The following is a 27,249-nucleotide window of genomic DNA, read 5'->3' on the forward strand; positions in this document are numbered from 1 at the left end:
GACAGTCAAGCAAAAAGACCCAGGTATTCCTGGATTTCTCTTTTTAGAGGAAAGAAATGTAAAGAGGTGGGGGGAGTGGAAGTTGTCTTCTTGGCTGTGATGTTAAGAGGGCCAGGTTTTGTTCCTGACCAATGATTTGTTCTTCTGCTCTATATTGGAAATTACTAGTTTAACAAAGAAACAAAGGGAAGACAGGCATAAAGAGAAAAGGAGACTGAACACAGGAAGTCTAACCCATTATCTAAAATGTCTCTACACTAATGCGCAAAGTATGAGAAACAAGCAAGATGAGCTGGATGTCGTAAGCCACCAAAGCAAGTATGACATCATAGAAATTACAGAAACATGATGGGATGAATCCCACCAGTGGAACATTAGGCTTGATGGGTACACCTTGTTTCAGAGAAAGAGGCAACAAAGGAGAGTTGGTGGTGTAGCTCTGTTATGTCAGGAATGAACTTACCTGTATAGAGGTCCACTGGACTGATGCTACACAAGCCTTGAACGCCTCTGGGTTAAGATGGAAGGGCAACCTATTAGAAGGGATATTAGGTCTCTGCTACAGACCACCAAACCAGTCAGAAGAGGTAGATGAAGATTTACTAAAGCAGATAACTGAAGCCTCAAAAAAGCATGGAGTTGTTGTGATGGGAGATTTCAACTACCCAGGTATTTGTTGGAAGACTAATTTTGCCAAACAGAAGATGTCAGAAAGGTTCTTGACATTTTAGTACAGACAATTTTCTCTTTCAAAAGGTTGAGGTGGGCATTAGGGGATCTGTTACCTTGGATTTGATTCTTACTAATGGAGGAGTTGGTTGAAGATATTAAAGTGGTGGGAACTTTGAGTACAAGTGACCACACATTGTTAGAGTTCGTGATTTTGACAAATAGTTTGATAAAAAGCAAACACAAACCATGGATTTTAGGAAGGCCGATTTTAATAAATTAAGAGAAATAGTAAGGAAGATACCTTGGGAAGAAAATCTTAAAGGCAAAAGTGTTGTAGCCAGCTGGGATTTCTTAAAAAAGGAATTAAGGATAGCGTAATTTCAAAGAATACCAATGAGGAAGAAAACAAGGAGACATCTAAAGCCAATGTGGTTGAACAAGCACTACGCAAAGGAATTGAGACTAAAGAAGGATGCTTTCTGGAAATGGAAAGAAAGGCTTATGGCCAAGGAAGTCTACAAAGCTGTAGCCCAGAAATGTAGGAATGAGGTCAGAAAGGCAAAAGCAGAAAATAAGTAGCCTCAGTGTCAAAGGCAGTTTGCTATGTGGGTGCTGCTCTTGAGAACTCCCAAGTTCTTTTGGGCAGGTGGCAATTGGTTTTGTGGTTCTCTGGATCCCACTGGTTTTAGGAGTCAGATCTAATATCCTAGTTTTAAACACATTTACCTTGAAGTCCCATTTTTAATTGAACCTCCAAGCAGGGATGGATGAATCTGTTTATTTCAGTCTATTGTCCAGTTAATATGTCAGTCTGCAAACTATTTTAAGAAGGTACAAACTTCTGCATTTATTTTCATACAGAATTTCCCCATACATACTCATTGACCCTAATCAGATGACATGCTATGCCACGGTTAAGCATTTTGAACTTAACATTATGGCTTAGCGTGTCTTGTAAACCATAGTTTAGCTTGTTGTGTGAACCATTCCTAACCATGGTGGCTTCATAACCATGTTTTGAACATGTACACTAATTGTGTGTTGGAAAAGGTTTAGTGGCTTAACCATGGCTCAGTGTGTGGTCAGTGTGTACACAATTTGCCTAATATATGCCTTTTTAAATTAAAATTTGCCTAATATATGCAAATTTGGATCTGAGGACTGCATCACAAAATTTGGAGAGGTGCACAGTCTGAAGAATTGTGCTCAGATCTGCATATTATTCCAGGAAGTGTGAATTAGGTTAGTTCACTTAAAAATGTGGACCAAATAACATTCTCCCCAATCCCTATTTCCAAGTAGGCTTGTTTAGGATTTCTGGGGTTCCTTTTTATTTAAAATATTCAAGACACCATCTTACTTTGTTTCCCTGTCTTTCCTTCAGTAGCTATTTTGTTCTAGTTCATAATTTTGTCCTGTACACTTGTTTTAAATGAGAATTCATATTTTTTCTAGATCTTGTATGAGCCATTCTAGAACTGTATCAGTGTATACTTTGTGAGGTCACATAGGAAATCCAGTTCTTTTTCAACTGGGTTTTCTTGTTCCTGTCACCCGTGTTTCGTAAGTGGAAAGATATATAACTGGCACATACCTGCATAAGCAAAGTTCAGAAGTCTGAAAGTATGGTTTTGGAGGTGATAGAACTGCCTGAACAACTTCGACTTATTGACAAGCTATCTTTTGAGGCTTTTAAGTCTGGCTCTGAAATTGAAATCAAACACACTATCTTTGGATACAGGTAAGATTTCAATCAGGTCCTTTCAACTCTGCTTCACATGTTGCTTTTTCTTCTGAAGGTGTTCTACAGAACTTTGAATCACATATTCTACAAAAAATATATAGTTGGTGCAATCTTTTCTAAGAATTCTAAAGGTTTTGAACAACATCTTGTGGTAAGGCACTGACCTGTCTTTATTCTCTGTGAAGAATTCGGTATTTGCCTTTGGCAGGAGGAGCTGACACCAGTCTACTCCAGCAATACCTAACTTTTCTACCAGAGTGCTGCTTGTGTGTTGTGAGAAATAAATTTAAATGGTATTTTGTGGGAGGTCTCTCTGATAATCTGGGCATGTGCATGCTTGATGATGCCATGTTTATGCTCTTTATCATGTACCATTCTGAGAATTTGTAGTTCCTAGCACCAGATATAGTGATGCCTGGAAATGTACCTCTGCTTTTCTTCAAACAGGCAAATAAACCCAGGAAAAAGAAGAGAGTTTAGATCCAAATATGGGATGACAACAACACTAAATGTTTTACATTAATAGTTTTAAAAATGAAAACCCCCACCATCTCCAAAATATGTGCAAGAAACAACTGAGAAAATTGTCCCACATTGAGAAAATAATAAACATAAAGGCATTGTGGACTTTGGTGACATTGCTACAACTATAAACACCTCCGTTCTTTTTTCTGGATGGATAATGAAAGAGCTTAAGAATCTCTCCAGCTGCTCTTGAGTAAAAATGGGTTCTGATACTGCTCACAGAATCTAAAGGGAACCATGTTAAGAAATGTTATTTAGAAGTAAATACCTGGTTTTCCTGTATTGGGGGGGGGGCAGGGCGGCGGCGTTGGACTAAATGACCTTTGAGGTCTCTTCAAATTCTATGAAAGGCTCCTGTGAGCCCAAAGTCTCCCCACAGAAAGAAGGGTGCCTGCCGCATCTCTGAGAGGAGACAAGGAGAGAGCAGTGAATCATTCAATCTGCCTTTGAGGATGGCTCATTGGTGTGATTGGGCTATTCAGTGAGTCCCAATGTGCTCATGCAGCTAAATTTCCTTCTCTCAGAGGAGGCAACCTGTTGCGTTTTGTAGAGGGACCATTGCTCAGTGAGTAGTGCACAAACTTTGTATGCAGAAAGTGCTAGGTTCAATCCTTGGCATCTCCAGCTGGAAGGATTGGGTGGCCTGGAAAAACCTCTGCCTGAGACTCTGGAGAGATGCCTCGTGGTCTGAACAGACAATAACTGAGCTAAATGGATAAATAGTCTGATCTGGTATAAGGCAGCATCTCATATTCCCATAATTCACTACTCTAGGCTTCCAATCAGCAGGCACACATGGGTCTCCCGAAGCTCAGGGAGTGATTGGCTTTTCTATGGCCAAGGGTGGTTCCTGATGGACAGCTCTTAGCACTACCCGTCCAAAGGCATTGTGTAGCAATTCTGTCTTCTCCTCTGTGTGTATGTGTGTGTGTAAAGAAAGAAATCAAAAGCTAAAAAACATGGGAGGATTACGAGGGGAAGACATTTGGTCCCCTTAAAATTTCATGAATGAGGCAGGATGATTGCACAATAAAAGTTTCATCTGGAAGCACCCCAAATAACTTATCCCCCACACTGGAAAAGGGACCCTTTTGAGGTGAGAGTGAATTTTTCTTTTCTTTTGTTTTTTGCTTTAAATTGGAAAACATCTGCGTGTCTTTGCAAACGTGGAAGCACGAGGCTCCCCGGATGATAATGGGGACATTCTTGGCTTTCAAGTACCATCATTGAACCAATGCAGAAGTCTCACTCCCAGTCTTTAGTCATGGGGCCAAGGTATCATGTCCTTAACCCATGGATCTTAATCATGGTGAAGGGTTTCATTGTATCACCACCACCCCATTGTTAATGCTAACTAGGGTTTGCTTATAAATTGTATTTGAAGCCAGTGTTTTTTGAAGCTGGTTTCAGATTCTGTGGTAAGAGTGAACCATAGCTAAGGCCAGTGGTGGTGGATTTGTGCATGAATTGCCCTACGTAGGATCTCAAACTACCTGTTATATGCAAATAGGTGCACTGGGATCCCCACAGATCTTCCCTCCTCCTCCTTCAAGAGGAAGGGATGGTGGAAAGTGGAGAAGTATGTGTGGGTACTTATCTCTTCCCCTTTCTATTTCTCTGCTACAAACAGCCTACTAGATTTCCTCCGATGGGATTCAGTCCTCTTAACACTCTTTTGCTCTAAATTCCCCTCTCCCAAAGTGGCTTTTCTTTTGGAAGAAAAACAAAAGGAGGTTGTTACAACTGCTACAGGTCCAATTTGTCCCACGCAAACATGAGATCGACATGAAATATGAACTGTCATTGCTGGATCAGCCCAATTGAATGACAAACCCACCAATGTTACCTTGCTGAAGGAGTAGCTTTACTTTGGAGTTTCTCCCCATTCTAGGGTTGGGGAACATGTGGCTCTCCAGCTTTTGTTGAAATGCAATTCCCATCATCCCTAGCCACCATACCGAAAGGTGAGAGATGATGGAGGTTGCAGTCCAACAATATCTGGAGGGCTGCATGTTCCCATCCCTGCCCTACCCAATGAACTGTCCTCTATTGAACTGTCGCAGCAACCCTGTGTAGAATGTTTCCTTATTTGCCTGGTCAATTTCCTGGCTGTTTGCGACTCCTGGTGATTTTCATGGAATGTTTTGTTTCAGCATTGTTTTATTATTGTATTAATGATTGGGTTCACTGTATTTTGTAGATGTTATTTTTGGGAAGTGCTTTGGGTTTAAACAAGAAAAAAGAGAGAAGAAAAACTGTATAAAATCAGTCCAAAGCATTTCTCATAGCCCCTGTCAGTGCATGCTATGATTTTGTCTTTTTTTGAATAAGCAACTGCTTAGAGATCTGTTTGGCTGCTCAGATAAAGGGGAAATATCTCTGTTTTATAGTTTCAACTGTCTCATTATCTTTCTCTTTCAGGAGAAAAGACAATGATCTATATAAATTCATTGAGACAATATTCTACCACCCTCTGTTTAAGTCCATTATGATCAGCACCATCACACTCAATGCAATCTTTTTGGCTGTAGAAACGGATTATAAAGTTCGCTATGAGTCAAATTTCTTCCTGGAGGTAACAAAAACCTCAGATTAATGAGGCTACCTTGATTTCTTATTTTGCTTGGTTGTTCTGAAGACACTTTCTCTTTTCCAGAAGAACACAGGAATAAACGGGTGGGCGGATGAGGGGTGGGGGAGTGTAAGGTTCTCTCTCAGCTTCAAGCCAAGATGTGGACAGTACCTTATTTAACTGAGTCAGGGGCTAAGTAAGGGATGAGCAACTTCTGTGGGTCGGGGAGGGGGTCCACTGCCCCCAGACCCCCCTGCTCAAATCTGCCCCCGCCACTGCCACTCTGCCACCGAATGTGCCAGGAGTCCAATTGTGCTTGAGCAATATTGCTCCCTGTGTCTTGTTTTAAAGCAAAATTGACCAGTTGGTTTGTGGCTCCTGTGCTGCTGAATTAGGGTTTTTGCTGCTGCTGCTGCCACCACAGCAAATTGGGTGGGTGAGTGCTGGGTGGTGCAAACACATCCGGGTGGGGGGAATGTATTGCTCACTCCTGCTCTAAGTCCTCAAAGCATTTCACATATATAACCTCAGTAATATTTACAATAACTCTGTAAGGTAGGCCAAACACTGATGCTGATTTATTTATTTATTTATTTATTTATTTATTACATTTCTATACTGCCCAATAGCTGGAGCTCTCTGGGCGGTTCACAAAAATTAAAAGCATTCAAAGTATAAAACAACAGTATAAAACCATACTATAAAATCTATATAAATAAAAATGTAAATGTTCGTTCGAAACAGACGTTATATCTCCGAAAGTTCTTCACCGATTGCTTTGAAATTTTGACACAACGTTGCATTCGAATACGCGAGCATTGTTATGTAACTATGTTTTATATGGGGTCAAAAGTTTGTCTTAAAATCGAAGAAATAGGCCTCCTAAAAACCAGTCCTGCTGATCATTGTGACATCGCCAACCAGTAGGCCAATCCACTGCCTCTGCCTCCTCTCCTATTTGCATGTTCTCTCCTATTTGCTCTTATAGGTCATTGTGACCACTGCCTCTGCCTTCTCTCCTATTTGCATGTTCTCTCCTATTTGCTCTTATAGGTCATTGTGACATCACCAACCAGCAGGCCAATCCACTGCCCCTGCCTCCTCTCCTATTTGCATGTTCTCTCACAATTGGCTGAGTGAATATAGATGTCACACCTGTGACAGTTACACGTTCTGAAAAAAGGTAACTACCAGCAGTTTCCACTAACCTCCTCACCGTAAAAACATCCTTTTTTAAAAACCAAACAGTAGGCCAATCCACTGCCTCTGCCTCCTCTCCTATTTGCATGTTCTCTCACAAAACTTTGCAACGGCATGCAGCTTGCAGTAAAAAAATTACTGAGCAACGTGATAGAAGGAACAATCTTGACAGGACCTTTCAAAGGTGAAGATGTCCTCATTCCTCGCATTCCTATGATACCCACAGATATGCCATTTCAATTTAAGAGATTGCAATTCCCCATTCGATTGGCGTTTGCAATCACCATCAACAAAGCTCAGGGCCAATCTTTAGAATTGTGCGGTTTAGATCTAGACACAGATTGCTTCTCACATGGACAATTATATGTTGCGTGTTCTAGAGTTGGCGAACCAGACAATCTCTATATCTACACAGACAATGGAACAACTAAAAATATTGTATATCCACAAGCATTGTGAAATTAAACATATTAGAAACATCCGCTTTGTCTTTTCTTTCTTTTCAATTTAACCAGACTGAGCCACAGCAACGCGTGGCAGGGTACAGCTAGTACAATATAAAAGCTCAACCAGATAAAAACAGCAGCAATGCAAAGTTACAAATTTAAAACACCAAGTTAAAATTTTATAGACTGTTAAAATGCTGGGAGAATAAAAAGGTCTTCACCTGACGTCTAAAATCATATAATGTAGGTGCCAAGCGAACCTCCTTAGGGAGCTCATTCCACAGTTGGGGTGCCACAGCAGAGAAGGCCCTCCTGGTAGCCACCTGCCTCACTTCCTTTGGCAGGGGCTCGTGGAGAAGGACCCCTGAGGATGTTCCTTCAGATAGCCTGGCCCCAAGCCGTTTAGGGCTTTAAATGTTAATACCAGCACTTTGAATCGGGCCCGGACCTGGACTGGCAGCCAATGAAGCTGGAAAAGGACTGGCGTGATGTGGTCTCGTCGGCCAGTCCCTGTTAGTAACCGTGCTGCCCTGTTTTGTACCAGTTGAAGTTTCCGGACTGTTTTCAAAGGCAGCCCCATGTATAACGCATTGCAGTAATCCAAACGAGAGGTTATCAGAGCATGGATAACTGTAGCTAGGCTTTCTTTGTCTAGATAAGGGCGCAGTTGGTATATCAGCCTAAGCTGATAAAAGGTGCTTTTTGCCACTGAGTTCACCTGTGCCTCAAGTGACAGTTCTGGATCCAAGAGCACCCTCAAACTACGGACCCGATTCTTTAGGGAGAGTGCAACCCCGTCCAGGACAGGGCAAACATCACCTCGCCGGACAGATGAACCACCCGCTAACAGTACCTCCGTCTTGTCTGGATTGAGTCTCAGTTTGTTAGCCCTCATCCAGTCGTGCCCAGGCACTGGTTCAGAACAGCCACTGCCTCACCTGGGTTTGATGAAAAGGAAAGGCAGAGGTAGCTGATGGCTGGCTGGTACTACTGGAGATTTATTTTGCCATAGCAGCGGAAACAGAAGTGACATGTTTGCTATTCAGAAAGCTTACTATGTATGTTGGACATGTGCAAGGTTGCAGAAAGAGGACAGACTTGAGATTAAAAATGAGAGCAAAATGGATAAAGTAGCAAAAAGTATTTAATGATATCATGAGGCAATGGTAGACCACAATTTCCCAGTCTGGCCTTTTCATCCTGTGTCGTATGTGTCCCCAGTTTTCTGGGTCCAAAAGATTTATGTTCTGCCTTTAGCTGCTTTAATATTTTGTGTTATTTCATTGAAAATTAATATTTACCTTCACTGAACAACCTGGCTTGGCAGATTCATACGAATATGGGTTCAAAACTTAATATTCTGCCATGTAATGGAACAAACGTGAGCACTATATCCAACTAATATTGTGGACTAATATTGGATGCATAAAATTTTTGCACGTCTAGTTAAAGATGCTACTTGTTCTTACAATAGCTATAGGCATTCATCAGATAGTCTCTATGTACTTCCCATAAATCCCAGTTGTCAGATATATGTGTAGTCTGCATCAAATCTTCCAATTTACTACCAGCACTGTCCAGCTGAGGAAATAATTAGAAGGAGGTTAAAATGGCCTAGTGCTTATTCCCCTTTGTGGCCTCAGCATGATCCCTCAGTTCGGAAACCCCTAGAGCTCTCAAGAAGAGCAATGAATTAACGTCGCCTCTTCAGCTGTATCTTCTGACTGCTTTCATACTTGATTAGCGCAAGGGATTGGAGGCAGAAAGGCAAGGTGTTCCCATAGCATGAAACAATAATGCACTGTCTCTTCTTTCTTCTCATCTCTTTTCCTACTCCTCGGCCATCTTTTTAATATGCCTTTTAAAATAGTTATTATGGTTATGATGGCTTTTAAAGATTGTTTAAATATTTTATTAGGTTTTTAAAAAAACTTTTTTTTTGATGTTCTGACATTTTTGTAAACCACCTTGGTTCATTTCTGAAAGGCTACATAGAAACACAATTAATAATGACAACAACAATCCTCTACCACGTGCATCTAATCACTATTGGGATTTTTATATTTACTGTAGGAGGGCGGTATAATTCGAAAACAGGACTTCTGCAAAGCTGGCTTCTTGCCTTTGATGCTGGCATGTATGATCCAAGTCCTCTGATATCACCCCATCTGATGCTGCATACACCCACTTGTGCGGTTGTTTTCCCCCCTTCCCTCTAACCTGGCACACCCATTGTGTCTGTCATACATGCTCTCCCTCATTTACCAATCGAAAAATCTCGCCTATTCCACAAAGCTGGTGGAGACTCTATTCTGCACATTTCATATGATGGAGACCTATTTTAGCTGACAACAATTTTTGCACACTGGCCCTTAGTATCTATCGTTAGTGCTCTACATGCCGCCTGGTGATTTGTTTGCATTTGAAGGATTGTTACTTTACCATCTGGTCTTGAACCCAATTTTGAAGTTGAAGTGAACATGTTCACATTGTTAATCACCACTCTCTCATGATTTAGTCTTCCTCTTGAGAAGCACTTATCTTTCACACACCTTGAAAGTCTGTACTTACTTGAAGTCGGCTACTGTACACAAACCCCTGAGCTTTAATTATATATTCCTGCAGCATGGAAGCCAAAAGAGAAGTCTGGCTAATATCAAGAAGTCCATTCATTGCTTTAAAAGCTTAACAAAAATTAATGTCAAGTTTTTGAGAAGGGGAGTTTGCAACTCCTCCTTGGATCTTGAGCATTGAGGGAAATGTGTAAGTGTTTTGCACTTTAATTGCCACACTTGTACTTCATTCCCAAAAGAAACACATCTGTTATTCCCTGTAGGACATAATTGCATTAACACTAATATTGAATGTATTTTTGCTATCTCAGCTGATCATCCTGCCTATTAATCTTGATCACATTTCACAATCAATGGAGTCACAATCAACACACCACAACCCAAGAATTAGCATTGCTTCACAAGACGGTTTTCCTACACTGTTGTTCTTTCTGTGTAGGAAATATTGCGTACCCTGTCACATATGGTGAGTGTGCCTGTCTGGAAACCGGAGATAGTTAATAGAAATGTGTGTATGACTCTTATGATGGAATGAACACACAGAACATTTGCTACTTCCTACACAAAAGAGATATCCTTGTGGTGTTTATTCCTGGAATATGGGGAAAGGAAATCTAAAGATTAGATTTGATCTGCTGATAAATTATCATAGCACTACTGGGCCTGGGTGTCAATCCTTGGTGGCTTATGAAATTGGAGAGCTTTCAAATTTAATGGAATGGAGCCTTTAAAAGACTTCTTGAGAAGATGAGTGATCAAGCTTAAGAGGGCATGACTATCTTTCTGGGTTGGATTGGGTAGCTTTTATTCCAGTAGACTATTCTGTGAGGTGGTTGACTGTCAAATTTTGTTTTATTTTCTTTGGTTGTCTTTGTTTCTCTGGATTTCTTGAAGTCCTATTGCTATTTCACACTTCCCTGGTTCACACAGTCATTGCACCCTGTGTTGCCTGCAGGCACCAGGTTGCCAATCCAAGCTTCCCACCCTGGCACTTCTCATTACGTGTGAACCCGGTGAGCATAGGCTGTTGCAGTGGTTGGCAAGGCAGCCAGAACCCATGTACTGTTTTAGGGTTGCAGATGGCTTGCCAATATTCAAAATGGCAGCTTCCATTGCAACAAGAAGACCCGCAGGGAAATTCACCCACAGTGGCTTCTCATTATGTGTGAACTGGGCCACTGTGTAAGATTCAGACAATCATTCCTTTTTTCTCCCAACATGCATTCACTTTACAGTTACCATACTATGAAAATTAAATGTAACTATGTTGTCTGAAGGAGACTGATGCCCAGTAGCCTTCACAGTTAGTTTTTGCAGATCATTGGCTGTGGAATTTGTCATATGCCAGACTCTTATCAAACATCTCAGTTTTACAGAATTTCTACAACCCAATGAGTGGAAAGGTCAATTCCTGCTGGGTTAATTAGGGCTTGTCTCAGTCCTTTCCATCTCATGGACCACATAATTGAGGATGTTCTTTTCCCCTAAAAAAGTAAGATCCCACAAACAAATCATTGTCCTACCAAGGCAGCCTTGAACTGCTAGACTTTTCTGTAAAAGGGTGGTAAAACAATATTGTTTTAGTTATTCTAACTTGCATTAAAAAACGAGCAAATAAACTTCTGACAAAATGGAAGCCATGTTTTGGAAGCTTTGAAGGATCTGGCTGTATTAGGTAAGCTGAGGACTCAAGCAGCACTTTCAGAAGTTTTTTTATTATTTCTGAAGCAATGAGCTTATGGTCTATCTGAGGGATATAGGGAAAAGTGATTGGACTGCAAGCCCCATCAAATCTCACCATTAGCTTTGCTGTCTAGGGCTGATGCTATGAGTTGCAGCCCAGCAACATCTGGAGAGCCACACATCTCCCACCCCTGCTCTAGATAATGGCAGTGTTCAGAAGACACCTTAAACCATGGCTTTAACTATGGTGAATAAAGCAAAAAAGCCTTATTCACTGTGGTTTAAGGTGTCTTCTGAACACCGCCAATGTAGGTAGTTTTGAGCAGCAACTGAACATTCCTTTCTAATGCAGTCTCCAAGTACGTTCCTCCCCACAACACACGTCACTGATATTTTGTTTCCTTTTCAGGTATCCGATCTGATTATCTTAGCCATCTATACAGCAGAGTTTCTGATGAACTTTTATCTGGACCCCGTTAATTACTGGAAGGACGGTTATAAACGCTACGATTTTGCTGTCCTTCTCATTGCTTACCTCCCATACACCATTAACAGAAGCAACCCCAAAATGCACCATGTTGCGACGGTGCTGAAAGGTTTCCAGCCATTACGGGTTCTCAAACTGATCTATTATAGCCCAGGGATGACAGTAAGTGGATGTGGTTTTGTTATTGGTGTAAAAGCAATTGTAGATAGTGCTTTATTTTCTCTCTTCTATCCTAACATCTTGTTTTCCCCTGAACACCATATGCTGTCCCCACCCCCTTTTCCCACTCAGGACTAATTCCATTCTCTTTTGTTGAGAAGGGTATTCAAATGTGCAGGTGGGAATTGTGTATTTGAATACTTCCCCAACAAACTCCTCACATGCAGATGATGTGTTTTTAACCTGTTGGTTGTTTTATGATAGTTTTAATTTTTGTGAACCGCCCAGAGAGCTTCGGCTATTGGGCGGTATAAAAATGTAATAAATAAATAAATAAATAAATAAATGAGCATGGATTTTAGCCCGTTTTCCACCTTACATGGTAATTTTCTGTTACAGGGATATAGGGGGGGAAGCATGTGCTATTTCTATATGCTTGAACTCGGCTTGATTTTCATCACTAGGGAAGAAAATAGATGTTCTTCATTTAAGACTAACAACACAATCCTCTATGTGTCTACTCAGAAGTAAGTCACATGGAGTTCAGTGGGCATAGTACTTGGTAAGCAGGCATAATTCTGGATAGGGTTACACCCCCCGAAAGACTACGTTCGCAGCTTGGGGGTGCTTCTCGATCCATCGCTCCAAATGACAGCCCAGATAGATGTGACAGCCAAGAGTGCCCACTATCAGCTTTGGCTGATATGCCAGCTGCGCCCCTTCCTAGAGTTGGAAGACCTAAAGATGGTAGTGCACATGCTGGTAACTTCAAGGCTCAACTTCTGCAATGTGCTGTACATAGGGCTACTTTGTGCCTAGTCTGGAAACTTCAACTAGTTCAAAATATAGCAGCCAGGTTGGTCACCGGTACACCTAGGGGTGACCATATTACGCCAATTTTAAAATCATTTCACTGGCTGCCAATTCGTTTCTTGGCAAAGTATAAAGTGTTGGTTATTAGCTTTAAAGACCTACAATGTTTGGGTCCAGGTTGCTTGTGTGATCGCCTTCTCCCATACAATTTGCCCTGCACACTCAGGTCCTCTGGGAAGGGTTTACTCCAGTCAGCCACAACTAGGATGACAACTGTTACCCAGAGGACCTTTTCTTCTGCCGCCCCCAAACTGTGGAATGGCCTGCTGGAGGAGATTCATCAGCTTAATACTCTTTCTGAGTTTAAGACCGCCATAAAGACTAGTCTCTTCCAGCAGGCCTACCCAGATGAATTTTAAACATAAGAATTTTAAGTTGTTGTGATAGTTATTTTAATATTGTATTGGTTTTATATGCTCTTTTAACTAGTATTATGTATTATATTGTATTTAATGTTGTTCCCCACCTCAATCCAGAGGGAGAGGCAGGTAATAAATAAATTATTATTATTATTGTTATTGTTATTATTGTATTGCAACCCAAATGGTATGGTACCAATGTTGAATCTGTTCTGGGTTCTGTTTGCTGTACTCACTGCTGACATCTGATGTTCAGATCAGGTAATATTCCTAACTCTTGACATTTTTAATGTCTGCCCATTTCACAAATGAACGTCTAAAATAGGCATCTGAGGAGGATTTGTGTTTTGATGTACTCTCAAGGAAAATATCTCTGATAATGAAGTAATTATAATGACATTGGGTTGGATCCCGATTTAAGCTGGATCAAGTGCATTGGCAGAAGTGGGCTTCCTTGCCCACCTCTTCCAAGGGCAGTCCTCCCAGCCCCACTGAAAATGCTACACGTAAAGGCAGGAGACCCTGCTGAATTGGGAGAGGGAGGGACCTTCCGAAGACAGAGGACTTCCTCTCATGGAGGGTCCCTTACTCCTGCGTGAGACATATCCTCAATCCAACCCATGGTAGTTAAATTTGATTATGTTCTTTTTGCCTGATTCACCTTCACAAATGTAGTGTAATTTTGAACTGTACTGCCAATATTGTTTAATATATTTGTAGTCTAATGGTATGAAGATAGAGATGTAATGAAGTGAACTTATAGTGCAGGGATGGGCAACTTGATGTTTTGGCCTACAACTTCCATTATCCTTCACCATTGGCTATGCTGGCTGAGGCTGACGGGAGTTGTAGGCCAAGTCACCTGGAGGGCCACAAGTTGTCCACTTCTGTTATAGTGGCTATGATTTTGATAGTATGATCAGCTTTCCTTTTATAAAAGGCCCTAAACACTGAAGGCATTAACGATTAGTTTGTGCGCGTCATGATCCTTTCCTTTGTCTGCATCCTGCTTGTCACTTACCGGGAGTGATTACTGGAATTCTGGCCAGCCAGCCGGCCTCATGTTTTCGCCAAGAAGTGTAATGAGATGTTATTAGGCAGAACTGATTTGCCTTACTCTAATGCATGATGCCATTATTGCCTTATCCTATCTGGAGTGACTTTTTACAAGCCTCGCCTCCTACCAACACGCACAGTATTGATAGATTCATATCATTTGTTATGTTGGCAGGATAGGGTCATTTGGCCTTGTAAATCAGAGTAGGAGGCAAGACCCCAGTGGTAGAGCAGCCCTGCTTCACCTGGAGAATCTCTGACTTCTCCAGGTAGGACTAGGGAGGAAAAAAAATTGCCCAAGGCCCTGGATAGCCACTGCGAGTTCGTATCAACAGTCCTGGGCTAGATGGACTAATTCTTTGACTCCTCAGTTCCTATGTCCCTTAACATAGGACATGTTGTGAACCGCCCAGAGAGCCCTGGCTATTGGGCGGTATAGAAATGTAATAAATAAAAAACCAGTGAGAACCTTAGGACATTCAGATTGAGGTTGGCATATCTATTTTCAGATAGCGTTTGCAAACATGTGGGTAACTTTCTTCATGTTGCTCCTTAACATGCTGAGGACTCATAAGGAGTTGGTCATTTACCTGCTTGGCATTAAAAACTAGCTTTGGAAATGGACTTCAATTTCCAGCATTCTGTAACTAGAGAAGAATATATGTGCACATGTGCCTTGTCTCTATGTTTGTCTGTTTAAAAAGAAACCAATGAGCTTAAACCTGCCCTTTCTAAGCCTCTGTGGTGATTTGCCACTGCAGTTCAGTAGCAATCTCCTGATTTGTTTTGCCAGGTGTTTTTTTCCTCCATGGAGGTGGGGGCTGCACCAGAGGGTGGGGGAGCACAAGCAGCCCATGTCCTGAGTGTGGTCTACCCTGATATACGTTTTAAGCAATTATTTTATTAAATCTGTATAAACCTGCACGTGTGTACAAGTATCTCTGGAGATAAAACATATGTTTTTTAGTGGAACAAACATATATATTTTAGTTGTACAATGCACATGTTGTAGGAGGGAAGAGGCTTTCCCTGCAACGTGTGAGAGGAGAATTGCCTCTCCTAAGATGGCGCCCACCGTTGCTTTCCATATTTGTATTAGAAATAGATAACGGTGTGTTTGAAAACAAGTTGCCGAATTAATTGGGCAATGCCTTAACTGATCAAAGGGATATTCATCATTTAACCCAGTCAATTATTCAACTCAACACAACCCCTTTCTGTCTTCCTATCAATATAAAGGAGCAGTGGCGACAGTGTGTAACTGGCATAAATATATACAGGCGTGCACAGCTATGCGTATACATCAGCAAGTAAACGATCACACACCAAGTCTGAAGGTGGTTGACTCGTGGTTTTCTCCTGGCAACCTTGGAGGTTTCGTTTTCAGTAGGGAGCTAATGCGTGTGGTGTAGCTGTACAGCTGAAGTCTCTGCTTGTCATTAATTGGCTTGGGAGTTCACCAGAAGTGGGACATTTATAGGCACAAAGCTCTTATAATGATCACTTTTGAGCCTTTATCCCGCTACTCTTGATCTTGGGACTTCAGTTATCACCAGGATTTTATATGCTAATTACCCAGTGTTTCTGGAAAAAAGGTTGAGAAGGGGGTATATAAAACAACCCACAGTTTATAGAAGGCAAATCATGCATTTCGATTTCTCTTTGTTAATAATACTAGAAGAAAGGGACACTTCATATAAAACTGGGAAGAGAGTAAACTGATGTAATACAGTGTGTAATTAACCTGTAGAAGTCACTTTTTTCAGCCTGTAATTGAGAAACCCCACTTCATTTATGCAGATCTGTGCACATAGAATTACATTACTTTTAACCTGAGTTACATTTTTATTATTTAATGTCATACTACCCAGCTGCAATTCTACACACACTTTCCTGGTCCCATTAAACTTCATGGGACTTACTGCTGAGTAGACATGTATTGGATTGCGTAGCTAGACTACAATTCTGTACACACTTGCTTTGGGGTATGTCCTAGTAAAGTCAGTGGGACTTACCTCTGAGTAGACATGCCTAGGATTGCACTGTGAGGCTATATAAATCCTTGAGCAGCAGAACATACATACTAGGCACTGGCAATTTCCCGGCTACTTAAAGATTAGCTTTGGAGCAGTGTATCCAACTTCAGGATCACTGTGTTCATCCTGCATTTTCTTCCGAAAGCCCTTGACTGTGGCAAAGGTAAAAGACTTATCAGGCCTTTGGCCCAAAGTAGACTGACGATCCTCCAGTGTTCGAAGAAGTGCAATTATTTTTCTAAAAACATACCTTATGTTCTAGCAAGGGCCACCTCCCCACTCCCAACCAAAGATGTGGGAGGCTATTTATATCTGTATGTGCATTATAATTTATTAATTGCCACCTAAATTACCCCTTAGCAAGGAAATTGCATTCAAGGCTGAAAAACAGGTCACACTGTCTAACTATGGTTCCTTTTTATTAATTAAAAAGCAACAAGCTCTTAACAACTTTCTGCCTTCCACTTCAGTGCAATAAATTTCCACCTTGAGGATATAATTTCCTTGTTGTATTCCACACAGAGAGGTTCTGTTAGACACAGTCCTGCTGACGATGGAGGCTCCATTCATCCAACTTTTGGGTTGCAAATAAATGTTTGGAATGCCAAATTGGTTCTAAAAATGGCCATTTCGGGAGATGATCTTGGGAACTATTTTCAACATTGTTTACAATATTCAGAGGCACACATCACAGACCCCTCTAGGAAAGGATGTGGATTTCCTAAGGTGTAGAAAGATGCAAAGGTGGACCAGGGTAACAATGTTATTGGATAGATGTATGCAGGGGGTGCTTGTTGGCATGTCGCTGCCACCAGCACTTTTATAGCTCTCCTGTTGGCTTCACCTTAAGGGAGGTTGACTTTTTAAAGATTGTATCTAAAGCCCTGATTGACTGAACCGCCATTACATAGCTTTATAAAAATGTCCCATGCTGTGGAGTGTAAATGGGCTTGTTCCTCCTTCTCATTTTGAGGGTCACTTTCTAATGGCAGGATTAAGAGTTTGATCATGCAGAGTGCTAAGTCTGTATTTTTTGTGGGTTTTTTTTTGTGGGGGACTATTTATTAATGTACCACTTTAAGGTTTGATTCTTCCTTGAGTTGATGTTTTGGCCACTCATAGCAGGATCTCTATGGGGCATAAGAGAGCGCTTTAATCCTGCCCCTTGGTGTACACACAGATACATACTGGTACCAATGTCAGGCCATTATAGGAAATGGGAAAACCACATCTACATCCAGTACATCTTTCCCAACCAGTTGAGGAATTCAAACTTGATTGAGAGGAGTAGAGATGATTACAGACGATTAAGGATGTGGGAAACTTCCCTATGGCCCTATGGCAGTCTGTTCATGCACAGGTACTACACACATATGGGGAAGGATCATGTCCTTAATGTTTGTGCATGTTCTAGTATAGTATACATCTTGGCCATAGTCCAATACAAGAATTGAAGGCAATGGAATTAAATACATTTAAGTGCATTGGACTGTGATGAATTAAATCGCTGTTAATTGTGAAATGATAACTGATATGACCAAGGCCACTTAGCATGTCTGTAGCTGAGCTGTGGCTCAAATTCAGTTTGTTGGGTTGTTTGTTTTTGGTCCAGAATCAATTTTCTATCTATTAAGCCACATGGGCTCCCTATTTTAGTACAGTACTTAGAGCCACTGTATATGGTTCCCTAATACATGTCCTGTAGTGTTTAGGGATGTGCAGTTCTCTATATCTTCACTGGCAACAAATGCTGCACTGATTGAATCAGAACTCAGCTGTCACCAGGTTCACTGTTTAGGGAAAGCAGTTTTTCCTCCTGTTTCCATCAGCAATGTCCATTCTGCTGGCAGAAGAACACTGTTGGATACACCCTTGGATAAAGCGTCATTGGATAAGGCTCTTCTTCTCCCCATGGGTGAGGAGTCTCCCACCTTGACTATTGCAACCTTCTCACCTGTAACACTTCAACCCTTAATTCAGCATTTCTCTCTGGGCAAAGGGAAGAGATGTTCCTATTTCTGTTGATTTCTCCTCCAATACACCACATCGTGCACCATTCCCAAGGGTCATGTAACTCTCAGGAGTAATTTTTCAGCAGGTTCAACACCTGCAGCAGGGAGTGGGACAGGAAAGCCCCATTTCACAAGCAGAACCCTGCGTATGGTTCTCTGCCTGAAAGGCATTGCATTTAGCGCCAGCGGTAACATTGCACTAACTGCTTCTCTTCCTCACCTGACTTACTAGTCCCACATAGAGGAATCCCACTTAAAAGGGAAGTAGCTGCTTCTCAAGGACCCCTGCATCCATAACAAAGCTACCACAGTACTGTGGACTGAATCCATCAGTGCTGTCTGTTATGGAGCAGATGTTGGCCTTGTTGGTCTTTTGCACTACGATAACTCCGCTTAATATGCCCCTAGAGGAAGCACTGCAAAGCACAGGGTCACTGGGTAAGAACTCTAAACAGAATGAACTCATATAAAGTGCTACAAATTACATCAGAATGTACACTAGACTCTCTTAGGAGCTGATGGGAATACCGACTTGGGAATACCGCTTGAGTCAGACTGTTGGTCATGGATCTTGGCCAAGATCACAAACATTTCTATTAACTTGGAACTACAGAAGAGCTCTGCGCTGCCTGAGTATTATATTACTCTAGAGACTGACTAAAGAATGGGCTGGCTGCCTTCCTTTCACTACGGAAAGCAGGCAGATGCCAAATGCACATGCCAAAGGGGTTCTTATACAATCTGCTGGTTCTTTTAAAACAAACATCTGTGACTGCCAACACTGTCTCATACTTCAAATCCAAAATCCATTTGTTAGTCTGTTCAGGTGTCAGTTCCTGGTTAATGGGTTTGTGCAAAGCCAGGATAAGATGCTCCCCCGTATCTTTTTTTTTATGGCAAAGGAATTTTTGTTTCGTTTCGTTAGATCAAGGAGATCGCCAGCTCAGCAGTTTCCCATGTCTTGTCAAAGGGCTTGTCACTTGTAACAGTAACTCCACATGTAGCCATGTCTGAGACTGATTCATACAATACATTTTGTACCTGCTGGGAAGAGCCCAGTCTTGCATACACAATACAAGGGCATGGTGTCATGTATCAAACATGTCCATGTGTGGATATTATAGACTTTGCTTGTCAAATAAACATAACCAGTGGCTATGGATTGGATCCGGATTTAAGCTGGATCAACTGTGCTGGTGGAAATTGACTTCCTTGCTCCTTTCTTCTCATGGCAGCCCCTCCAGCCTCCTAAGAAATGCTACATAGAGTCCTGGTTCACACAATCGTGGCTTATTTCCTTCCAGGGTGTGTGTGTAGCATAATTACCTTCTGCAGGCCATGTGAATCCGGCCATGGTGGCTTGTTGCCATGGTTAACAAGCCACCCCAGAACCCTACAATAGACCATAGCTTATTAACCATCCTGCAATAGTGCAAACCAGGTAAGAGAGTCAGGAGATCTTGCTGAATGGGGAGAGTTGTGGTCTGTAGGGGGGAGAGAGATCCCCCAAAATTGGGCGGAGAAACCTTCTGCAAGCAGAGCCCCTATCCAACCCTGTGAAAGGACTTGGCAAGTGTGTATTTTGTTCTCTGGAATCAGTTCCCAAATCCAAAATGTCAACTTAAAATGGACTAGAGGCCTGGTAGTTCTGGTTCAGTCCCTGCATAATTAGACATGTCCTGCCATTGACAACCAGTTTGTGAAGCAGCATCTATTTGGGCTGGAAAAAGGATATCTCCCGTTCTACTTTCCTACCCCATTGTTTCAATTCAAGAAACTTTTTTTCTTTGCACGAGGTCATGTAAATTACTTGCTTTTCTCCTCTCTCCTCCCCGTTGTCTCCAGATTCTGATGGCAGCACTGGCCAAGACTATGAAAAATGTGATCAATGTGCTTGTCCTGTTGTTCCTGTTAATATTTATCTTTGCAATTTTGGGTCATGGTTTGTACAAAGACCCTGAAAATGGAGACCCTCAGAACTGGGGCACCTTAGCGGTTGCCTTCTTCACACTCTTCAGCTTAGTAACGGTAATTTTCAGAAGCATTTCAATTTTCACTCAGTTCTGTTCGACAAACGTTGCTAAGTAATGGTCTTGACTCGGGTTAAGAAAGAAAGACTTTGAAGCTAAGAAAACTTTTCTCCTTGTTAGTCCCACCTAGCAGTGCCATTACCTTGTATAGACACCATTTTGTAGCACAACTAAATGAGACATCAGGAGTTGCATTGTGATCCTGCATGCTTATAAGAAGGCAAATGTAACTGCCAACGGGTGGTGTGTTTTGATAATTTGCCACAGCATTATCAGGATGGGTGCTTAACCCTTTCCCCTGGGGTGTAGCTAGGCAGTTTTAGACCCTGGACTTAATTATCCTACAGGAGTGTATGCATAGAGGGATGGGGGCTTTACATGTTAGTGCAGTTGTAACATTGCTCTTCTCCCCACCCCCAACCACTACTTCATACTTTCCAACTCCTTCTACATTCCTGACACATTGGAGCAAAAACCAACCAGCCAACCAACCATCCAAACAAACAATCTGTTTGCCAGGTAAAAGGAATACTCTGAGCAGAGGCAGTTCCACATTTTGATCATAGCACTATCATGATGCTACGGAATACAACAGAATTTACTTCTGCTGCTCTCAGGCCAAAGATATCTGCTTGGGAATAAGCACCATTTTGGTGTAGAAAGGGGGCAATTATGTTTTCAAGTAAAAAATAATAATCAAATGAGCTATCTGCATGCCCGGCTGGCTGCCCCCAGGTTATAAAATGTTTTGAAAAAATAAGGAAGAAAAGATGTGGTGGTGAGCAGCCCCAGTCCCAGTGCGCTCCGGGATGCCCATACCAGCCCAGAGGTTGACACCAGGCCTGTGTGCCACTGCTCCTATCACCTGCCGCTCGGCTGTGATGTCCCGGACTTCGGCCTTGTGGTCCAACCCTAACTTTCCTCCAATATCCTCTCAATGTCTAGACAGACTTTGTGAGCAATATTATGATGACTCTTTTTATCGATTGCCTCTGAGTCTTTCTGTGTTGACCTTTGTGCATGTGTAGAGACTGCACAAAGAGCAGTGCAGGAAGAAACGTAAGAAGAGTGTTGTTCTCGTGACTGGTATTCAGAGGCAGGATGTTGATGATTTGGGAAGTAGTTATATAGCCATTATGACTAGTAGCCCTTTATAGCCATATCCTCCATTAATTTGTCAATAGATGGGCAATGAGGAACAGATATAAACAGAGAAAACCAAAATGAAAAGAAACGCAATGGAAAGAGCAACAATGTGGGCAAAACCAAAGAGACAATAATGATTGCCAAATGGTAATTGTTATTAAGAAGTAAGAGCAGTTGTTTTAAATCTGGAAGTGTAGGCATTGGTTGGAGTTTGTATGTGTGTTATTATGGGAAGGCATGTATTGCATGTAAGGCAGTGATTTATATGACTCCTGACTGATTCGCCTTTAGAGTTTAATGACTGATCTGATGAACTTGCAGGTTGATGGCTGGACAGACCTACAGGAGGAATTGGATACCAAACAAATTGTTACAAGCCGGACATTCACAATAGTGTTCATTCTTTTGGGATTTTTTGTGTTTTTCAATATGTTTATTGGTGTTGTCATTATGGATATTCAGGTAAGTTGCCTTTGTGCGATGCCGCTAGCAATTTCCTCTCTGTGCAAGTCTGTTTATTTGATAACTGGCCCTGCCTGAGAGCTTCTCCACACAAGCAATTTATTGCACACTTGAGATTGGACATGCTTGGAAATTTGCAAGTCCATTACATGATGTCATCAACCTCCGATGCCTCTCCCGCCATTTTCAAGCGGGATTCTTCTATTATATAAACCCCCGAAAATGCTGTAATACATTCAAAGTGTGCAATAAAATAGTGCCATCTGCTGGCAGCATAAATGAAACATATGGGAAAGAAGTGGAAAAATCGGGGGTGGGGGAGCTCATGTATTATGCTGATCATTAAACCTATAAAGCTGCGGGATGATTTATCACTGTTTTGATATGAGATAAATAGAATATTGTTATGCACCAGGATGTTCTGCTACGCAGAGTATCCCTGTGGCTCTAGTATGGCCGGTCCACTAATAATGGATGCTAATGAATGGGCTTATTGGGGGAGAAGATCACTCTGGCCATTTGGATTTGCAGATAACACCCATCCTATAAAGTACAAAGAAGCTGAGAGACTGTTTTGCAGAATCTGAGGCTCCATTTGCATTCAACAGCCACAAATCAAGGATTAATTAACCTGCAATTTGCTGCAGTGCATGCCTGATGCATTCTACTGTTTTTTGAATCTGGACACTAAAGAATAATCATGGGTTGAGCAACCCACAGTTAATTTAACTAATTGTGGGCTATTTCACCCACGATTAACTCATAATGTCCAGGTTCGCATGTCACTGAGCAACCTCTGATTTGGCTGATGGGAGGTTGTGTACTTAAAATAGTGGTGACACATGACCCATGATTGCCATTGTATGCAAACTCTATGTGTGTGTGTACCTGGCTCTCTCTCTCTCTCTCTGTGTGTGTGTGTGTGTGTGTGTGTGTGTGTGTGCTGAGAGACCTAGAAAGGAGGCCCTTGACTTTAGACAGAGAAAGCAATTTGAATCTTGAGCCTTCATTGATGATGCTGTTGCTTTGAGACTGCATTTGCTCACAACAACCTTCATATGCATCGTTGCAAATAAGCAGACATTGCAATCTTTTTCAGTGGAGACGCCTAGGGTGTCTGCTAATTTGTTTCTAAAATGAATGAAAAATGAAACCAATGTGCCACTGTTTGTTTCTACTTTGATTCAATGAGAAACAAAGGAAAACAGAGAAACAAATGGGAGAAACTAATTAAACTCCTTTCCTTTCTTCCATCCCTTTCTCATAGGAGGGCTTCTGGAGACTGAGAAGAGGCATTGCATTGCTTAGCAAATTGATACATATTGTTGCATTCAGGGAATATTGTGTAGGGAGGGGGGTACCTTGGGAATGTTCCAGAACTGATGAGACTTGGACCCTATGGAGACCTTATGCCTCGTCATGATTGCCACTGTATAATTACCACTGTGCTTGCTGGCCTGCCATCCATGCCTTATGGGGGAAGGTCTGAGGCGGAGAGCATGCATTTAGAATCCCCACACAGGATAGAGCCCTACTGTGCCATCATGCTTCTAAATCATGTGGTGAAGATACACAGAGCAGTTGCCTGCTCTAGACCTCCTCCTTCCTTCTCCTCCAATGAATGGAGGGTGAAAAAGTTGGGGGATGGGATGGAGGAGGCATCGTCAGTGAACACAGAGGGTGCTCTCCGCCTCAGGTGACTCTCATTGTATGAGGTTTGCGCTCCTGAATAGGACTTTGAAAACTGTCCCATCTAAAACGTAAAGCACAACTGAGGCTTAGAGGATGTCTGTCACCCCTCTTACATTTGCTTCTAAAACAACTGTAGATTTTTACTGGCTCGAGCAATTCTCCTTCGAACGTAGGAAGCAAAGAAGACCTCTGTCTCCACCAAGATCATCTGTCATCTCTTGCTTTTGTATGTGTAGGATTCAACGGAGCAATATGAGAAAAAGCTGAAAGCGGAGAGACGGGCTGCTCTGATAGCAAAGAAGCAGGCGATTTTAAGACGGCAACAGGAAGAAATCAAAGAATTGCTCAGTCAACAGGTTAGCAATGTATTTTCCCATTGTTATCTTGACAGCATGGGCTTTTCTTTTTACTCCATGACTTTATTAATTAGCCCTTATGATTTAATAAGTATTATAGAGTTTTCAAAGTAAAGCAAATTGTAGCTTTCATTACATTTAAAGCTGAAACGGTTCACTTCGCCTGCAAATAGGGAAAAGTTATTTTTGGCTTTATAGCATAGGGTGACCAACTGTCAGGATTTCCCCGGATTTGTCCTGGTTTTTGTTCTTTCCATAGTGTCAGGGGGGATTTTCTATAATTTTCAATAATGTCCTGGAATGACACACGTTCCCCTTTAAGGCTGCCATTAGCATGGCAGGAGGGAATGACATGCTTTCTTGAAGCACATCATTCCCCCACCCCGAGCTCCAATTGAGGTCTTAAAGGGGAAAGTGGGTCATTCATGGAAATTATAGAAAAGGACCCAATTGGAGTGGATGGTGGTGGTGCAGAATGAAATCCTTTCCCCTCCTCCACTCCAATCGGGTTCTTTAAGGTGGCGGGGGAATAAAGTACTTTCTGCAGGACTCAGAAAGCTGCTTCCACACACACACACACGGTGTCCTCTTTTTTGGTTTCCCAAATATGGTCACCCTATTATAGCAGCTATTTTCCACTCTGTGAGTACACAGGTCCAGCCCTGGGCCAGACATTATCTAACTGGCCAACAGGTACACCTACCCAATGTTAAGACAGAGATCCCAAAACTTCTTTGGATGATCAGAGCCTTTGGAATTTTGAGAGAGTGTTGTAGGTGCTCTCACAATGTGGCTGCCATGGGGGCATGGCTGGTCATTTCTGAGAAGGCAAACTGGTGAGACTAAATGGAAAGTAACTTGCCCAAGAACCTAAGCAGAAGACTCTGGGGGAAGGGTTGGTTGAATTCCAAGACACAAAGCCACTCTTTTGAACCCAAATGAAGATGGTGCTAGAGAGCCTTGAGCCAAAGATGGCTGAAGGAACTTCCTGCATCTCCATGTGTCTCTGCTTGCCTCTCCAAATCATAGGGGGATGGATAAGGCATGTCAGCCTCCCAGCCAATAAATAAATAAATAAATAAATAAATAAATATTAATAATACTATCTTGAAAAAATAAAATAAAAAGCAGGAGCACCCAAGGAATCTGTGGATGCCCAGGCTTGAGCTAACAAAAGTAAATGGATTATTGAAATGATCTGAGTCTTTCCAAGTGTTAGTCTTGTGGTATGTTATGTTGTTGTTATTATTATTATTATTATTATTATTATTATTATTATTATTATTATTATTTTATTTATTTATTTATTTATTTATATAGCACCATCTATGTACATGGTGCTGTACAGAGTAAAACAGTAAATAGCAAGACCCTGCCGCATAGGCTTACATTCTATTAAAATCATAGTAAAGCGATAAGGAGGGGAAGAGAATGCAAACAGGCACTGGGTAGGGTAAACAGGCACAGGGTAGGGTAAAACTAACAGTATAAAGTCCAAACAGCATCAAGTTTTAAAAGCTTTAGGAAAAAGAAAAGTTTTTAGCTGAGCTTTAAAAGCTGCGATTGAACTTGTGGATCTCAGATGTTCTGGAAGAGCGTTCCAGGCGTAAGGGGCAGCAGAAGAAAATGGACGAAGCCGAGCAAGGGAAGTAGAGACCCTTGGGCAGGCGAGAAACATGGTGTCAGAGGAGCGAAGAGCACGAGTGGGGCAATAGTGTGAGATGAGAGAGGAGAGATAGGAAGGAAGGAAAGTCAGCAGTAGAAAAGTCCAAAACAGAGCAATTCCGAGTGAGAACAAGATCCAGACAGTGTCCAAGGGAATGTGTGGGTACATCAGACCAAAGCTTAAGATCATAAGAGGAAGATAAGGAGCGAAATCGTAGAGCTGCAGCGTCTTGAGGGTCATCCACATGGATATTGAAGTCACCCAAGATAAGAGTAGGACAGTTATCAGAGAGGAAAAAGGACAGCCACGAATCAAAATCAGAGAGGAATTTTGAGGATGAGCCTGGGGGGCGGTACAAAACTGCAATCCGCAGTCGCAATGGTGCGAAGAGCCTCACCACATGTGCCTCAAAGGAGGAGAAACAATGTGATGGTGGAATGGAAAGAGGCTGGAACTGGCACAAACTAGATAATAAAAGACCCACACCACCACCCCGACCCTCTGGTTATGGTGGATAATGTTGCATCTAACGCAATAAGTGAGCCCCGTTTTCTCTACTTTATGATCAGTTGCACCTATGCATCCCTCACTCATACATATGCTCACATTGCCATGTACAGCAGGGTGCCAAGGGCCCTTTTGAAATTTGGTGGTGCCTTATCCATCCCCGTGTGACTTGGAAAGGCAAGCAGAGACACATGGAGATGCAGGGGGCTCCTTGAGAAACACAGTGCTTAGCAGCTTTCTAGATCTCTCTGACCCTGCCCCACCTCTTCTTTAAAAGTCTCAGTGGTGGGGACTGGATAAACTTCCTAAAATTTTAAAGGGTCTACCCAAAATGTATTCTATTTAAATCTCACAAAAACATCCTGAATACAGCGAAGAAATCCTGGTCTGGGTATGGCTTCTATTACTTAAAGAACTAATGCCTGCCCCTTCCCAGTGTTAGTTATTTGCCACTTGTGACATTGTTGGCCATGGTCTTTAGTTCTGTGATATCATCATGCTGGTGTTTAAACAGCATGCTTGTCTTTTCACACCAGAAATCAACTGAATACCAAACTTTTGATGAGCTGGTGGAAGACTTTAAAAAAACCCTGCATCACTCGGATCCTGTGATCTTAGAAGACTTCTGTGCCAGTCTACCTTTCATTGATCTCTATTTGACATCCCTAGACCGGCAGGATGCCACGGTTTATAAGTACGTAACTCTTCGTAGAAAAACAGAATAAGAAATGGATCATGCTCACATTACTTCTAGTGATGGACAGATTTACTCCAACAGATATCATAATTCGCTTTGCCGGGTTCCAAATTCCTTTGTTCCAGTCTTGTATGAAAAATCTCCATTATTCCAAGTTCTCGTTTTGTATATAGGAAGTGATAAAGAAACACAAGTCTTCTACTTGGCCAGTCTGCACCATTCCCCTTCTGGCCTCCTCTTCCTTGAAGTGCTGCGAGTAAGTGGCCCTGGCAAGCACCTCTGTCTTCAGGGATAGC

At 41.9% G+C, this 27,249-nt stretch overlaps 1 protein-coding gene across 1 annotated transcript in view; it reads left to right on the plus strand.

Moving 5' to 3' along the window:
- The first annotated feature begins 2,297 nt into the window (after window positions 1–2,297).
- CATSPER3 (cation channel sperm associated 3) overlaps window positions 2,298–27,249 on the plus strand; it is a 30,509-nt gene continuing 5,557 nt past the window's right edge. Inside the window, exons 1-7 of the mRNA XM_063121550.1 lie at window positions 2,298–2,413; window positions 5,363–5,516; window positions 11,825–12,064; window positions 20,243–20,425; window positions 21,895–22,035; window positions 23,964–24,083; window positions 26,793–26,950. Coding sequence (XP_062977620.1) covers window positions 2,298–2,413; window positions 5,363–5,516; window positions 11,825–12,064; window positions 20,243–20,425; window positions 21,895–22,035; window positions 23,964–24,083; window positions 26,793–26,950 — 1,112 coding nt within the window. The remainder of the gene's footprint in view (window positions 2,414–5,362; window positions 5,517–11,824; window positions 12,065–20,242; window positions 20,426–21,894; window positions 22,036–23,963; window positions 24,084–26,792; window positions 26,951–27,249) is intronic.

The sequence above is a fragment of the Elgaria multicarinata genome, chromosome 3 (assembly GCF_023053635.1).
Source record: "Elgaria multicarinata webbii isolate HBS135686 ecotype San Diego chromosome 3, rElgMul1.1.pri, whole genome shotgun sequence".
NCBI lineage: Eukaryota > Metazoa > Chordata > Lepidosauria > Squamata > Anguidae > Elgaria > Elgaria multicarinata.